The following is a 17,182-nucleotide window of genomic DNA, read 5'->3' as shown; positions in this document are numbered from 1 at the left end:
AACCTGATCTGTGTGTTAAAAGGGTCTTTTGTCTTCTGACTGTTGTTTGGGAATTGATTAAGGATTACTTAGTGTTATATTCTTTGGGGGTAGTATTTGAATTGATGGTTGCTAAGATGTTCACTGTATGTTTTAAAAAGGTTAACTTGAGTTCATAGAATAAACATTGTTTTGCTTTAAAAAAATACATCTCCATTTCTGCTGTACCACACCTGTAGAGTGGGCCGAGTGCTCCCCATAACACAATCTATTAAAGGTTGTGGGTCAGGTGAACTCCATGATACCCTTTGGGGTTCTCTAAACCCTGGCCCATAACAGATTATTATTACTGCTCAAGTAGTTAAATACATTCAGATTTGGAAAAGGGCATATCCTCATGAAACATAAACCTTTGTTGTTATCAACCAAAGAGGTCGAATACAAGGGAGCCAGTTCACCCCTTCTCACCTGGTCATATAGCTATGACTCCGGCCAGTGGAATTTATCCTATATCTTCACATTGATGTCAATTTTGATCGTGCTCCTTGATGTCACATTCGATCAAAATGCTGCTTTGAGGCCAAGGACAGTCACTCTTACCTCAACTCTGAACTTCAAACTCTTGTCCACTTTTGGACCAAAACTGTAATGAGACGTGGAGTGGAGTGGTCTTGAAGGAACCCAAACTGATTATCAGTGAGCAGATTGTTGCTGAGTAAGTGCTAGCACTGTCAAGAAATCTTCCATCAAGAGTAGACTAATGGGGCTATAATTGACCAGATTGATTTGTCTTACATTTAGCAAACAGAAAATACCTGGGCAATTTTCCACATTGGTCAGGAGATGCCTGTGATGTAGCTGGAGTGGAACAGCGTGGTTAAGCTTTGGCAAATTCTGGAACACAAGCCTATACCTGGAATTTGTTCAGGTCCCTAGCTTTTGCTGTATCCAGTACCTTTCGCCATTTGACATCACAGGAGAACTAAATTGTCTGAGGACTGGAATCTGTGATGATAGCATCCTCTTTTTTTTTTTAAAATACTTTTTATTAAAGGTTTTCATAAAATATCAATAACAAAATGAGAAAGAAAAAAGAACCCAACAGGGTTCAGTACAAAACACAATCTAAAAAAGCAACCCCCCAAACCCCTCGCCCCCGTACCCAAATAATAAATTAACATTAACACCCCGACTTAAAACAGGTGGACACACCCCCTCAGACCCTCCAGTGTAAATAACATAAACAAAAATGAAGTAAACCCCCCCCCCTCCCCCCCACCTGCTGCTGCCATTGACCAATGTCTAGCGTTCTGCCAGAAAGTCTAAGAACAGTTGCCACCGCCTAAAGAACCCTTGTACCGACCCTCTCAAGGCAAATTTCACCCTCTCCAATTTAATAAACCATGCCATATCGCTGATCCAGGATTCCACGCTTGGGGGCCTCGTATCTTTCCACTGAAGGAGAATCCTTCGCCGGGCTACCAACGACGCAAAGGCCAGAATTCCGGCCTCTTTCGCCTCCTGCACTCCCGGCTCCTCTGCCACCCCAAATATTGCGAGCCCCCAGCCCGGTTTGACCCTGGATCCTACCACCCTCGACACCATCCTCGCTACGCCCTTCCAAAATTCCTCCAGCGCTGGGCATGCACAGAACATATGGGTGTGATTTGCTGGGCTCCCTGAGCACCTAACACACCTGCCCTCACCCCCAAAAACCTGCTCATCCTTGTCCCAGTCATGTGTGCCCTGTGCAGCACCTTAAACTGTATGAGGCTGAGCCTCGCGCATGAAGAGGAAGAGTTCACCCTCCCTAGGGCATCTGCCCACATCCCCTCTTCGATCTCCTCTCCTAACTCTACCTCCCACTTACCTTTCAACTCCACCACCGAGGCCTCCTCCTCCTCCTGCATCACCTGGTAAGTTTCTGAGATCGTCCCCACTCTCTCTCTCTCTCCCCCCCCCCCCCGCCCTCTGAGAGCACCCTGTCCTGTACTGTGTGTGGCAGTAGCCGTGGGAATTCCACCAACTGCCGTCTGGCAAACGCCCTTACCTGTAAGTACCTGAAGGTGTTCCCCGGGGGGAGCCAGCTCACCCAAGCTCGCGAACTTCCCGTCCACAAACAGGTCCCCCAACTTTCGTATCCCTGCCCTGTGCCACCCCGAAAACCCTCCACCTGTTCTTCCTGGGGCGAACCGGTGGTTCCCCCGTAATGGGGTCCACGCCGAGGCCCTAACTTCCCCCCTATGCCGCCTCCACTGCCCCCAAATTTTGAGGGCCGCCACCACCACCGGGCTCGTGGTATACCTCCTTGGAGGGAGTGGCAGCGGTGCCGTTGCCAGCGTCCCCAGACTCATACCCACACAGGACGCCGTCTCCAGCCTCTTCCATGCAGCCCCCTCCCCCTCCATCACCCACTTGCGCACCATTGTCGCATTGGCGGCCCAGTAGTACCCACAGAGGTTGGGCAGCGCCAGCCCCCCCCCCTATCTCTACTCCGCTCCAGGAACACCCTTCTCACCCTCGGAGTCCCTCGCGCCCACACAAACCCCATTATACTCCTGTTAACCCGCCTGAAAAAAGCCTTCGGGATAAACACAGGGAGGCACTGGAACAGGAACAAAAACCTTGGGAGCACCGTCATTTTGATTGACTGCACCCTACCCGCCAGGGACAGCGGCAACGCGTCCCACCTCTTGAACTCCTCCTCCATTTGCTCCACCAGCCTTGTAAAGATAAGCCTATGCAGGGCCCCCCAGCTCCTGGCCACCTGGACCCCCAAATATCCAAAACTCCTCTCCGCCCTTTTTAGTGGGAGCTCGCCAATCCCCCTCTCCTGGTCCCTAGCTGAACTACGAAGAGTGCGAAGAGCAGGGGACACCCCTGTCTCGTCCCTCGGTGCAACCGAAAGTACTCGGACCGCCTCCTATTTGTGGCCACACTCGCCATCGGGACCTCATACAACAGCCTAACCCACCTGACAAACCCCTCCCCAAACCCGAACCTCTTCAGCACCTCCCACAGGTACCCCCACTCTACCCTATCGAAGGCTTTCTCAGCGTCCATCGCCACCACTATCGCCGCCTCCCCCGCCGGCATCATGATAACGTTCAAAAGCCTCCGCACATTCGCGTTCAACTGTCTCCCCTTCACAAACCCCGTCTGGTCTTCATGGATGATCTGCGGCACACAATCCTCAATCCTCGTGGCTAAGACCTTCGCCAGCACCTTGGCATCTACATTTAGCAAGGAAATCGGTCTGTAAGACCCACATTGCAGGGGATCCTTGTCCCACTTCAGGATCAAGGAGATCAGTGCCCGGGACATAGTCGGGGGTAAAGCCCCCCCCCCCTCCTCCTCTCCTCCTCCCCCCCTCCCCCCCCCCCCCCCCTCCCCCCCCCCCCCCCCCTCCCCCTCTCCCTCCCCCTCCTTGCCTCATTAAAAGGTCCTAACAAACAGCAGGCCCAACAGGTCCATATATTTTTTATAGAACTCGACCGGGAAACCGTCCGGCCCCGGTGCCTTCCCAGCCTGCATGCTTCCTATCCCTTTGATCAGCTCCTCCAGCTCAATCGGGGCCCCCAGTCCCGCCACCAATACCTCTTCCACCTTTAGAAACCTCAATTGGTCCAGGAAACGGCCGATCCCTCCCTCCCTCCTCCCGTGGGGGCTCGGATCGGTACAATTCCTCGTAGAAGTCCCTGAAGACCCCATTGATGCCAACCCACTCCGCACCACGCTCCCTCCCCTGTCCTTAACTCCCCCGATCTCCCTAGCTGTGTCCCGCTTCCGAAGCTGATGCGCCAGCATCCGGCTTGCCTTTTCCCCATACTCGTAGACCACCCCCTGGGCCTTCCTCCACTGCACCTACGCCTTCCTGGTGGTCACCAGGTCGAATTCGGCCTGGAGGCTGCACCTCTTCCTCAACAATCCTTCCTCAGGTTCTTCCGCATACCTCCTGTCTACCCTCACCATCTCCCCCACCAGCCTCTCCTTCCGCTCCTTGTGGGCCCTGATGGAGATCAGCTCTCCCCTCACCACCGCCTTCAGTGCCTCCCATACCATCCCCACTCGGACCTCCCCATTGTCGTTGGACTCCAAGTACCTCTCTATACTTCCTCGGACCCGCTCGCTCACCTCCTCGTCCGCCAACGGCCCCACCTCCAAGCGCCAGAGTGGGCGCTGGTCCCTCTCCTCCCCATCTCCAAGTCCACCCAATGCGGGGCGTGGTCCGAAATGGCTATTGCCGAATACTCGGTATCCTCTACTTTCGCTATCAGCGCCCTACTCAAAATGAAAAAGTCGATTCGAGAATAAGCCTTATGGACATGTGAGAAGAATGAAAATTCCCTAGCCCCCGGCCTTGCAAATCTCCAAGGGTCCACCCCTCCCATTTGGTCCATAAATCCCCTCAACACTCTAGCCGCCGCCGGCTTCCTACCCGTCCTAGACCTGGAGCGATCCAGTGCAGGATCCAACACCGTGTTAAAGTCTCCCCCCATTATCAGGCCCCCCATTTCCAAGTCTGGGATCCGACCCAACATACGCCGCATAAAACCCGCATCGTCCCAGTTCGGAGCATACACATTGACCAGTACCACCCTCTCTCCCTGCAACTTACCACTTACCATTATGTACCTACCGCCATTATCTGCCACAATGCTCGACGCCTCGAATAACGCCTTCTTTCCCACCAAGATCGCCACCCCTCGATTTTTGGCATCTAGCCCACCTGACCTACCCACCCTTTCCTCAATCTTACCTGGTCTGCCACCTTCAGGTGTGTCTCCTGGAGCATAACCACATCCGCCTTGAGCCCCTTCAGGTGCGCGAACACGCGGGCCCGCTGAACCGGCCCATTCAGTCCCCTTACATTCCAGGTTATCAGCCGGATTAGGGGGCTACCCGCCCCCCTCCCCCGCCGACTAGCCATGACGCCCCCTCGGCCAGCCACGTGCCCACACCCCACACCCGGCCCGTTCCCCACAGCGGCATACCCCCATCTTGACCCACCCCACTCGCTCCAGCTCCTCCTTGATCTTAGCAGCAGCAACTCGATTCCCCCCCACCCCCGACTAGGACCCATCCTAGCTGGTTTACTCCCCCCATTGCACTTCCGCAAGTCAGCTGACTCCTGCTGACCCCGGCCACTCCCGCCTCCCCTCCGACTCCTTCCATTGTATGGCACACCCTCCTCTCCCGCTCCCCATTCACAGGCTCTCCCCCTCCGTTCTAAGCGTGGGAAACAATCCTCGCTTCCCCGCCCCCCCCCCAGTCTTCGGCACGGGAAAGAAATCCCGCGCTCTCCACCTACCAGGCCCCGCCACCAACCAAAACAGTGCCCAACCCGCCCCATCCACCCTCCCCAACCCGAAAGAGAAAAACACAGAAAAAAAGAAACCCAAAACAATGCAACGGCCCCCCCCCCCCCCCCCCCCCGAACCAGAAATAGGCATAACATATCCACCGCAGTCCACAATCGCCCATCCCGACCCTCAGTCTGTGTCCAGCTTCTCGGCCTGAACAAAGGCCCACGCCTCCTATGGAGGCTCAAAATAACGGTGCCGGTCCTTGTAGGTAACCCACAATCCCTCCGGCTGCAACATGCCAAACTTCACCCCCCCTCCTGTGCAGCACCATCTTCGCTCGATTGTACCCGGCCCTCCTCTTCGCCACCTCCACACTCCAATCCTGACATATCCGAACCTCCGCGTTCTCCCACCTGCTGCTCCTCTCCTTCTTGGCCCACCTGAGCGCACACTCCCGATCGACGAACCGATGGAACCGCACCAGCACCGCCCGCGGAGGCTCGTTAGCCTTGGGCCTCCTCGTCAACACTCTATGGGCCCCTTCCAGCTCCAGGGGCCCCTGGAAAGACCCCGCTCCCATCAGCGAGTTTAACATGGTGACCACATAGGCCCCCACATCCGGCCCCTCCGGGAGGCCCAGAATCCGCAGATTCTTCCGCCTCGACCGATTCTCCATCTCCTCGAACCACTCCTGTCATTTCTTGTGGAGCGCCTCGTGCGCCTCCACCTTTACCGCCAGGCCTAGGATCTCATCCTCATTGACAGAGCTCTTTTGTTGAGCCTCTCGGATCGCCACCCCCTGGGCCATCTGTGTCTCCAGCAGCTTATCAATAGAAGCCTTCATCGGCTCCAGCAGGTCCTTTTTAATCTCTGAGGCAGCGCTGGATACCCTCCTGTTGCTCCTCCGCCCACTGCCTCCACGCTGCCTGGTCGCCGCCTGCCGCCATTTTGTCCTTCTTCCCTCCCTTCTTCTGGTCCACCACCACCTTTTTTGTCACCCCGCTCCTCGTTAAAGCCATATACTGACGGGGAACTATTATTAACTCCTTCCCACACCAGGAAACGTCGAAAATGTGCCTTTGGGGGCCCTGAAAAGAGCCCAAAAGTCTCAAGAGGGAATCCTTTTGGCAATGTTCGCTTCACCAATCTGCCCCAAAATGTCTGTGGAAACTCCTGAAAAAGGTCTAAGTGTCCGTTCCAGACGGGAGCTGCCGAATGCGTGACCTACTCCTCCATGGCCGCCACCGGAAGCCTCGTCCCCGCTTCTTCAGTGACCTTGGTGAGATCTTTTCACAGTTGTTCCCTCTGCTGTTAAAATTCACTTTTGATAAAGGTCCTCAGGTCAGTTTGCAGCTTTAAGCTTGCCCTTCCCCAGCTTGCATGCTGGAAAGGGCCGTTTACCCTGTTGCAGCCAAATCTTTTACTGTTTCTGCCGGGTTTAATAGCCAAAAGACATAACATTCCTGGGGGAACACTGTCAAGGGAGTGTTGCAGTCTTCTTGCCACACCGGGAAATGTTCAACAAATGCCGCGGGAGCCCTGTAAAAGAGCCCAAAAGTCCGTTCCAAGCGGGAGCTACCGAATATGCGACCTAGCTCTGCATAGCCGCACCTGGAAGTCGCCGATGATAGCATCCTCAAGAGGCAGAGATGGATCACCCAGTTGCCACGGATGGAGATTGTGGTGAATGCTTCAGCCTTGAGGTCTTGGGTTCCCCCATCATCGGGGATGAGGAGTATTTGGAGCTGCCTCCTCTTGCAATTAGTTGCTTCATTGTCTACTATCATTGACAAATGGATATGGTAGGATGGCAGAGCTTTGATCTGATCCATTGGTTGTCGGATCGCTCAGTTCTGCCTATGGCAATGCTGCCGTTGCTGTTCAGTGTTCATATAGTTCTGTGTTGTACCTTCAATGGGTTGTTACCTCATTTTTAGGTATTTCTGACGTTGCTCTTGACATGCTCTCCTGTGCTCTTCTTCTTGAAGCACAGTTGGTCTATTGGCTTAAATGGCAATGTGAGGATTTTTTTTGTTAAATTTGTTTATAGGACGTGGGCGGCACAGCATTTATTGCCCATCCCCAATTGCTCGAGAAGGTGGTGGTGAGCCGCCTTCTTGAATCGCTGCAGTTCATATGTTGTGGGAAACCCCAGAGTGCAGTGAGGAAGGGAGTTCCAGAATATTGACCAGTGACAGTGAAGGAACATTATATAGTGCTAAATTAGGATGGGGTGTGGCTTGGAGAGGAACTCGCAGGTGGTGGTGTTCCAATGCATCTTCTGCCCTTGTCATTTTAGATGGAAGAGGTGGGTTTGGAAGGTGTTGTCAAAGGAGTCTTTCTGAATTGCTGCAGTGCAGCTTGTAGATGGTACACACTGCTGGCACTGTGCGTCGGTGGAGGGAGTGAATGCTTAAGGTGATGGATCGGGTGTTAATTAAATGGGCTGCTTTGTCCCGAATGTGTTGGGCTTCTGGAGTGTTTCTGGAGCTGCACTAATTCAGACAAATGGAGCGTGTCCCATCGCACACCCACCTTGTTCTTTGTAGATGGTGAATAGGCTTGGGGAGTCAAGAGGTGAATTACGTGCCACAGAATTCCAGCCTCTGACTTGCTCTTGTATTTATATGGTTACTCCAGTTCAGTTTCTGGTCAATGTTAACCCTCAGGATGTTGATAGTAGGGGCCATGATTTAAAAGTGCTCAGGAGATCCAAACCAAACAGGTTTTTTTTTTTTTTTTTAATATAAACTTGGTTCAAAACACCATTGGTTACACTCCCAAGAGAAGATTGGGTTTCTCTGCTGCCCTCCAGACCAGGTCCACTGAATATGTAGTGTACCTTTAATATGGTTCCAAAGCAAAACCACTTAGTAGTATTGGCGTGCAACTCTTGTGGGAACTGTACTACATTTGCCTGGGTGCATTTACTTAATTTATCCAAAATGCGTATAGATTTAAAGTAAAACATGCTATGGCCCTTCGGCTCCACTCTACTGTGAACAAGTTAACAGGCTGAGCAAACGGCATCAGTTAAGTATAATTAACTCATTTTTGAGCTGGTGGTTAGAGCGGTATACTCTCTCATAACAATTCACATTTCTAAAATTCTTAGTTGTTCCGAACAAAATTGTGTCTCCACACAAATACATTTCAACATCCCAGCCAAAAAACTGCTTTAGCCAAAAATCTGCTGACCCAGTATCAAACTCGTCTATGGTACTGGTCAGTTCAAGTTCTTACACAGTAATACATGTTTCTTGTATTAACATTTGGTGATAGTTTACAAAGATGAAGGTGGGATTTCAACTGGTGATATTTCCCGGCTGGATCCCCCAATGGTTCAATGTTACCACCAAGATCAGCTTAGCAACATATCCAAACTTTTGCAAAACTCCAATTATATAGTTAGACAATTGCATTCTTCAAATACGACAACCAGTGAGAGTAGATAAGAAACTGCATTCCACAATAGGATTATAAAAATACAGATTACATCATCTACTATGACTGAAGCCACATCAATTACATCGACTAAATATTGTGCTGATCATGGTCCCTTAGCCAACCTACTCCAAAGTTAACAAGGTAATTTAAAGAGCTGAAGCAAGCCACAATCAGCACAGAGCTATACTCACAGTTAATCTTAATTTTACAGTGCGAATACAAGGCTTATGTTGAGACACCTTTTCATTAAGCATTTCTAGTCCCTCTCCATCAAGAATGACGTTGAAACAGTAGACTGCTTTGTAACTGTATTTCAGATCATTTCAGCAAACATGTGCAGGGATCCTGAGAATGCACACCCATTCGATTACTCATCACAGGTTGTCTATATTTTTCTTATATCAACTGGGTCACTGGATCCTCCTTCAGCTTCTGCATTAAAATATTCATGAAACAGCTTTCATTTACATTGGGTAAAGTGTAGAAAAATATCCAAGATACTTTGCAGAATCTGGCACAAATCAACACACCAAGGTGGGGAGTTTAGGAGGGGTGACTAAAAGCTTGGACAAAGAAGAAGTCTGAAAAGGAGGAGGTGGAGGGTTAAAGAACAAAAATTATTACCCTTTTATTTTATAGTGGCTTTCACAATCTCAGGCCATCAAGTGTTTTGTGACATCCTATCAACAACAGTCACTGCTACAACATAAGGAAACAAGGCACCATACAACAGGGCACCCACAAACAGAAATAAGATCATTTATGGGAAAATCCGTCTCATCTCATCAATGGTTAAATATTGGGTTGCCAGGGCACCAGGTGAACCTACCTGCTCTTCTGCGAATAGTGCCACATGTGACAGCATTTAGGGAGTGAATTCCAGTGAAGGCACTATCCAAAAATGACTTTAAACTGTATTTCAGATCCCCCTAACCCTTCCTCCCAATTGACTGACCTCTCATGGTCTAAATCTCTCCTGTTTCACAGCCATCCCTTCAACCATGCCATTATCTGTGAGTTGAAGATCTGCAAGGTAATTTCCATCTTTGTGGTTGTATTCTCACCACATAATACCACAAATCTCCTTCCTTTATATCCTGCAAACAAACACCAACACCCCAAATCACACAACCACACAGAACCAAATCTGTCAGGTTTTAGTACTCCATTTGTTACGTTACCTCAGTACCTATTTATTCAAACACTCACACCTCCACCAATAATGCTCTTGTTCGCAATGAAAACTTTTGTGCCCACCTTGGCAATACTTCAAATGCAGCCTCCATCTTTGCACCTTGAAGTCCAAGGGATACAAACTTCAAAACGTTAGCAGACATAACTTAACAATCTATCGCCAGATCGGACATGCCCGCACCAAGCTCCACCAGATCGGTTTCCTGTGAAATCACCTCTTTGCTTGCCAGAACAATAGTAGAATAAAAATAAGGCACATCTACTACTCCTTACTTCTTTCCTAACCACTCTACATCTCTAATGGTGTATGAGGTAGAATTTGTCTTCAAGTGGATTCACCTACCAATGGTTCTTCCTGCCACTAAACGCACTTATTGCCATCCGAGCCCCAAACCACCCCAATCGCTTGCTTCTTTTCTGTCCTCTCAGCTCAATTTACTTGCCCATTCAACCCTATCCCCAATAAACTTCAGACCGCTCAGCTTCCCTCCCTAGCACCCATTATAAATGGTTTCTTCTCTTCAGACACTGTTGTTCTGCCAACATAAAGTGCCATCTTCCTATGTCTCATATCATCTCAATTTCCCAGTCTACGTCTCTCCCACTGTCTCCTCAACCTCAAAAAGTTTTTCCTCACACTGTCTGACCCTAATCACTTTCTTCATGAAAATCTACCTTGAGGTCACTTACGTTCTATGTTGAGTTACAAATGGAAGACTTCTGACTCTAAGCTTTACATCATCCTCACTTCATGCTCATCAGATTTAGGCAGAATAAGACTTGCTCACATATTACATGGTCCAAACTAACTTCTCAACTATTACATGGTCCGCACCAACCTACACTAGCTTCCAATCACACAATAAACATAACCATCCTTGATCTTACATCTCTTCCCCATCTGTGATACGTTAGAACTACACACTAATAGACGATTCCTTTGGTTGGCCTTGGGTGCATTTCCAACAATCCCGATTGGCTTTCAGCTACTTAATTTCCAAATTAAACCTTTGCCTGCTTCAATTAAGATCAGCCACAATCATAATGAATGGTGGAGCAGGCTCGAAGGGCTAAATGGCCTCCTCCTGCTTTATATTTTCTAGGTAATATGCTCCTTGGAACACACTTCTGACCAAGGGTTTGATCACCCCTCCTTAAGCTCGGTCAAATTCCTTATGCCTGATTTTATTTCTACATTAATAGCACTAGTTAACACACCCGACCTTCCTAAATGGTATGAAAAATCTCATTGCTCATCATTAGAAACAAATTTAGTATTTTCTCAGTTCAAAAATAATCTACAATCCACAACATTAAAACCATGTGCCAGAAAGCAGCATTCCTATTATGCAACCCATAAAATGATTGCAGCTGACAAAATTCTTGGACTGAACAATACTGAACTTATGGACAGCACGGTAGCACAGCAGTGCACTGTTGCTTCACATCGCCTGGGACCCAGATTTGATTCCCAGCTTGGGTGACTGTCTGTGAGGAGTCTGCACGTTCTCCCCATATCTGCGTGGGTTTCCTCCGGGTGCTCTGGTTTCCTCCCACAAGAACTGACAGACATGCTTGTTAGGTGAATTGGACATTCTGAATTCTGCCTCAGTGTACCCACACCGGTGCCATAGTGTGGCGACTAGGGAATTTTCACAGTAACTTCATTGCAGTGTTAATGTAAGCTTACTTGTGATACTAATAAAGATTATGAACTTTTAGAACCATAGAAGTCCAACAGTGCAGAAAGATGTCATTCGGCCCATCGGGTCTGCAACGACCCTCCAGAAGAGCACGCAGCCTAGGGCCACTCCCCTGCCCTATCCGCATAAACCCACCGAACATCTTTGGACTGAGGGCGGAAGCCGGAGCACCCGGAGGAAACCCACAAAGACATGGGAGAAAGTGCATACTCCACCCAAGGCTGGAATCAAACCCGGCTCCCTGGTGCTGTGAGGCAGCAGTACTAATCACTGTACCACCATGCCACCCATAATTATTTTTACATAGCTCCTTTGAATGTAACAAAATATCCCAAGGAAATTCACAGAAGTGTTATAAAGCAATGTATGACACCAAGGAGTTATTCATAGAATTTACAGAGCAGAAGGGGGCCATTCGGCCCATCGAGTCTGCACCAGCTCTTGGAAAGAGCACCCTACCCAAGGTCAACACCTCCACCCTGTCCCCATAACCCAGTAACCGCACCCAACACTAAAGGCAATTTTTGGACAGTAAGGGCAATTTATCATGGCAATCCACCTAACCTGCACATCTTTGGACTGTGGGAGGAAACCGGAGCACCTGGAGGAAACCCACGTACACACGGGGAGGATGTGCAGACTCCGCACAGACAGTGACCCAAGCCGGAATCGAACCTGGGACCCTGGAGCTGTGAAGCAATTTTGCTATCCACAATGCTACCGTGCTGCCCATACAGTAGCTGATTAAATCAGCTGATCAAAGAAGTCAATTTTAAGTGTCTTAAAGGAGGAAATTAGGGTAGAGAGACAGAGGGGTGTAGGAAAGGCATTCCAGAGATTGGGGCCTAAGCAATTGTAGCCGAAGGTGGAGGGATACTGGAGTCCTGAATTAGAACGCAGATACCTTGGAGGGTTGTGGGGCTGGAGGAGATTACAGAGATGGGGAGAGGTGGGCCATAGAGTGATTTGAAAACAATGATGAGAATTTTAATAATCAGGAGTTTGCTTGATTGGGAACCAAACATAGGTCAGTGAGTGCAGGGTTGATGGGTGAGAGATAAGACACAGACAGCAGAGTTTGAGATGATCTCAAGTTTATAGAGGGAGACAAGTTTGAAGTGCATTGGAACAGTCAAGTCCAGACGTAACAAGACAAGAGTGAGGGTCTAAGCAGAAGGGCTAAGACAGAGTAAGTGGAAATATACAGACTTAGTGATAGCACACATGAGGTTGGAAGTTCTTCTTGGGGTCAAATGTAACAAAAAGGTTGTAAACAGTCTGGTCTAGTTTAAGATTGTTGCCAGGGTGACGAATGGAATCAATAGGTCGGGATGTTTGAAGCAGAACAGGTAAACAATGACTTCAGTCTTCCTAAAATTAAATTGAAGGAATTTTATCCGTTCAGTGCTGGATACAAGGTAAGTAGACTGGCAATTTATCAGCCGTGTAGGAGTTAAGTAAGGTGGTGGTGAGGTAGAGCTGGGTGTCATCAGCATACAGGTGAACACTAATGCTGTGCTTTCAGAAATTGTCACTGAAGGGCCATGTGCAGATGAGAAATAGGAGAGGGCCAAAGATACATCCTTGGGTAATGGTACAGCAGGAAGAGCACGTGCAGATTCAAAAGCAAGTGGTTCATTTGGATAAACTACACAGAATACAAAATACATAGATCCCACTGTTATTACAGATTTTTCATTAAAAACAGCGAAATTTGAAATATTCACTGCCACTTTAATAATTCCTTAATTGATACTAGTGTTTTAAACAAGCAAGAAATTTTATCAATGCTAGCAAATGTACTAGCAACCATCATAGAATTTACAGTGCAGAAGGAGTCTGCATCGGCTCTTAGAAAGAGCACCCTACCTAAGCCCACACCTACACCCTATCCCCGCCCAACCCTTTTGGACACCGAAGGCGATTTAGCATGGCCATTCCACCCAACTTACACATCTTTGGACTGTGGGAGGAAACCGGAGCATCCGGAAGAAACCCACACAGGCACGGGGAGAACGTGCAGACTCCGCACAGACTCCGCACAGACCCAAGCTGGGAATCAAGCCTGGCTCCCTGGAGTTGTGAAGCAACTGTGCTAACCACTGTGCTACTGTGCACACAGGAATAAATTTAAGTCTTATTTATTTTAAAAAGTATTTTTATATAAAAAAGATCACGAACCAAGAAAAATGAAGTGTTTTTTTTTAAGCTCTAAAGAGTGTGTAGCTTTACCACATCAGAACAATCTAAAGATATCAGTATAAGCACAGCTACATGTGGTACTTCTCATTGTCCGATCTTTAAATAGAATACACTTGACTAAACTGCACAAACCCCACTTCATTCAAATGCAACAGAATATATGTAACTTTTTTCTTATGTTTGCCATACTCAGAAACAGTACTTGTGCCAGACAATTGAAATAACAGTTGAGAGCTGTCGTCCTTATGGACTAAACGTTCCTGAAGACAACATTTCAATATCTTCATAGGAAATGCAGCATCTCCTAGAAATGCTGATGACTACATTTCAAGTCATGAACAGGGAATCAGCTATATGACGTTAATTATTTGTCTCACTACCAGTCCTGAGGTCCTTAAAAAGGTACCCAATATCTCGGTTTTTAAATTTGGTTTGGCCTATGTGTCACCCCAGACCCAGAGCAATGAGGTTAACCCCCAACCCCCCTTGGAAATGACCCGATAAGCCCCGCAGTTATATTCAAAGCAGCTGCTCACCACTACCTTCACAAGGACAAATAGAGATGGGCAATTAATGCTGCCCTTCACAGCAATGCCCATAACCTGCAAACGAATAAATGCTGACAAAGCAGCAATTTTCAGCCAAAGCATGTAACTTTCACCTCCAAGTCAGAAGGTTCTGACTTCAAGTCCCATTCGAAGAAGCTGAGCACTAAATCTCGGCAGAAGTACAGTACCGAGAAACTGCTCTCCTGTTGGAGGCGCTGCCTTTCGGGTGAGGCATTAAACAGAAGCGATCTGACCTCGCAGGTAGGCATAAAAGTTGGCAACCTATACGGCACCGTTTCTCAGATTAGTGGAGTGCTCCTCGGTATTTATCCCTCACCCAAACACCTAATTTCACATGCCTGTTGGACCTTTCTGCGCTCAATTTGGCTGCCCCGTTTCCCTAACACTAGCAACATTTCAAAAATCCTCTACTTACTGTAGAAACGAGGATGGACGATGGGGGGGGGGGGCACGCCTAGGTCGTGAACGAAGTTGCATTAAATGCAAGACAGCTACTTCTTTCCGTGCACTACATAACCAGACTGTCACTTACAAATTCAGAGCGAAGTATAACATACCCCCCCCAAAAAAAAGGACAAGCTAATGGAAGTAAATACCAGATCTGCACACAGACACATCTCACCGAACAAGTTTGACTCCAAATCGCGGGTGCTCTGAGAACAAGCTATCCCGAGTTGAAACCCCACCTCTGGCATTTGAAGGCGACACCGGTCGATTGGTGTTTTGAGTTTACTTACTGGGTCCGTGCTGGGTTTTGTTTCTGGCGAAACAGCCGGATTGTGATACACGCACATTGCAGCAGCATTAAAGTGCCGAGAGCGGCGGCAGGAGGGGGATGGCGATAATAATGATTAATTACTGTACCTTCCAGCCGGCCGAGCTGTTGCTGTCTCCCTTATCCTTGAAGTAGGGCACGGAGCGGACCATCCAGTCGTAGATCTGGGACAGGGTGAGCCTCTTGTCCGGAGAGCTCTCGATGGCTTTCGTGATCAGATCCGCGTACGACATGTTGCCCCAGGCGTTCCTGCGGGACGAGGTTTTCCGCTGCTGGGGCCCCGCCACTCCCCCGGGACCGATGCCGGGAGAGTGGCCCGAGGACGGCGAGCGGGCTCCCCGGGGGCCACTCAGCCCGGCCGCCGGCGGCGGCGGCTCCTTCAAGCCGTCCCCTCCCCCGCCGGCCGAGGCGAGCGGCGGGCCCCCGGGCTCCTCGTCGTCCCCTTCTTCCTCCTCCTCCTCGGGGATCATCTCGGAAGCCTCCTTCTTGCCCGGGGGAGAGGAGGCGGGGAAGTCAGGCCGGGGCAAGGGCCAAGTGCAGGAGCGGGGCCGGCTCTGCGGCTCGAAGTCGGGGTCGATGTCCAGCGGGGCGGCCGCCACGGCCTCCGTGGCTGGGGCAGCCCCTTCGGTCATGATGGGTTCCCTCGGCCCGGGGGGCTGCGAGTAACCGGGGCGGCGCTGGGGTCAGGGTGCAGTCCCGGGAAGGGGGCAACTAAAGCCGCAGCGGGTGTCGATGACTCGCAGCCATCCAGAGGGGGAGAGATGAGCTTTGCCAACTCCGGCCTCTTCACTATGGCCAGGCTGGAGGGGAGGGGGTTAAATGTCCGCTGCTCTTTATTGAACACCCTCACAGGGCTGCCGCCTCATCACCTTTCCCAACTCGCTCAATTGGGGAGGGGGGCCGGTGTCACCCCCTTAAAAAACAACCCTCCTCCTCCCAACTCTCCGCCGAGGCCTCCTCTTTCTCTCCCCTCCCCCATTGGGATCAGCTCCCTAATCACTAAAGGGGATTGGAGTGGGGGTTAAATGGTGCACGGGGCCGGTGCAGGGTTCGCAAGCTTCCTGCCCCTCCGCTCGTGCGCCGGCCGTTGGCCTCGCGCCGTCACTCCGGGAGACGGGGGTTCTAGAACGGCCGGCCGTTACTCGGCGGCCAACATCAGAATTCGCTGTTGACGGTCCCTCCAGCTCGGCTTCGCCGACCCACTCTTGACAAGGAGAGAGGCGCGCGCGCACGCACACACTCTCATAATCTCCTCCCCCCCCCCACAAATAGAAACAAAGTTAAAGACGCCAGAGAGCGTAACGCAGCTTTACTATTGCATCGGCCCGACCCCCTCCACCGCGCTCATTGGGTCAATCCGTGCTCGCATCGCTACATTGGGGGCTGGACGAGCGGGGCGAGTGGTGCGGGCAGTCAATCGATTGGCCAAAGGAAGGGAAGGGCGGGGCGGGGCGTGGCGACCTCCGTCACGGAGGCCCCGCCCCGCCCGCAGCAGGTTCGGTTGAGCGGATGAAACACATTGCGTCATCCTCTTTGTCAGGAGGCGTGTCTCCCGCCCCCCCCCCTTCGCCCCTTCACTTCCCATTGGCCTTGAGCGAACGTCACTCGGGCCCAGAACCCGCGCGGATTGGCGGGACTGTTTGGCAACTCTTGCACACTCTGTGGCGGGGAGGAGGGGACCGCACAATAATAACAAAAACAGTGAATTTAATCATTAAATCCCGTCCGTGCACGTGGAAGAGAGTGGGGTGGGAGGTTGCTGTTTACTGCATTCACTTGTGGTTTTCCAGTGTTCCTTCTTATGCTATGTTTGTGTGGCATTGAGCCCAGTGCAAGGACAGGTCTGAGTTGTCCTTTCTGCTTACTGCTGCTGGTGTTGTCAGTGGAGGCATGCTGCAGCCATGCTGCATTATTTTCAGTGTGTCATCCCAGCACGTGTGCAGTGTTGTCAGCCCTGCGTTTTTCTCTCTCTCTTCCCCCTTTTGACGTTCTGTCCTGAATAAAATC

At 50.3% G+C, this 17,182-nt stretch overlaps 1 protein-coding gene across 1 annotated transcript in view; it reads right to left on the bottom strand.

The window, feature by feature from the left end:
* foxo3b (forkhead box O3b) overlaps positions 1–16,448 on the bottom strand; it is a 175,468-nt gene extending 159,020 nt beyond the window's left edge. Inside the window, exon 1 of the mRNA XM_072499966.1 lies at positions 15,265–16,448. Within this exon, the coding sequence (XP_072356067.1) occupies positions 15,265–15,807 (543 nt within the window). The 5' untranslated portion in view covers positions 15,808–16,448. The remainder of the gene's footprint in view (positions 1–15,264) is intronic.
* Positions 16,449–17,182: the final 734 nt, after the last annotated feature.

The sequence above is a fragment of the Scyliorhinus torazame genome, chromosome 4, assembly GCF_047496885.1.
Source record: "Scyliorhinus torazame isolate Kashiwa2021f chromosome 4, sScyTor2.1, whole genome shotgun sequence".
NCBI lineage: Eukaryota > Metazoa > Chordata > Chondrichthyes > Carcharhiniformes > Scyliorhinidae > Scyliorhinus > Scyliorhinus torazame.
The sequence above is the reverse complement of the archived record's forward strand: the minus strand, read 5'-3'. Positions and strand labels throughout refer to the sequence as shown.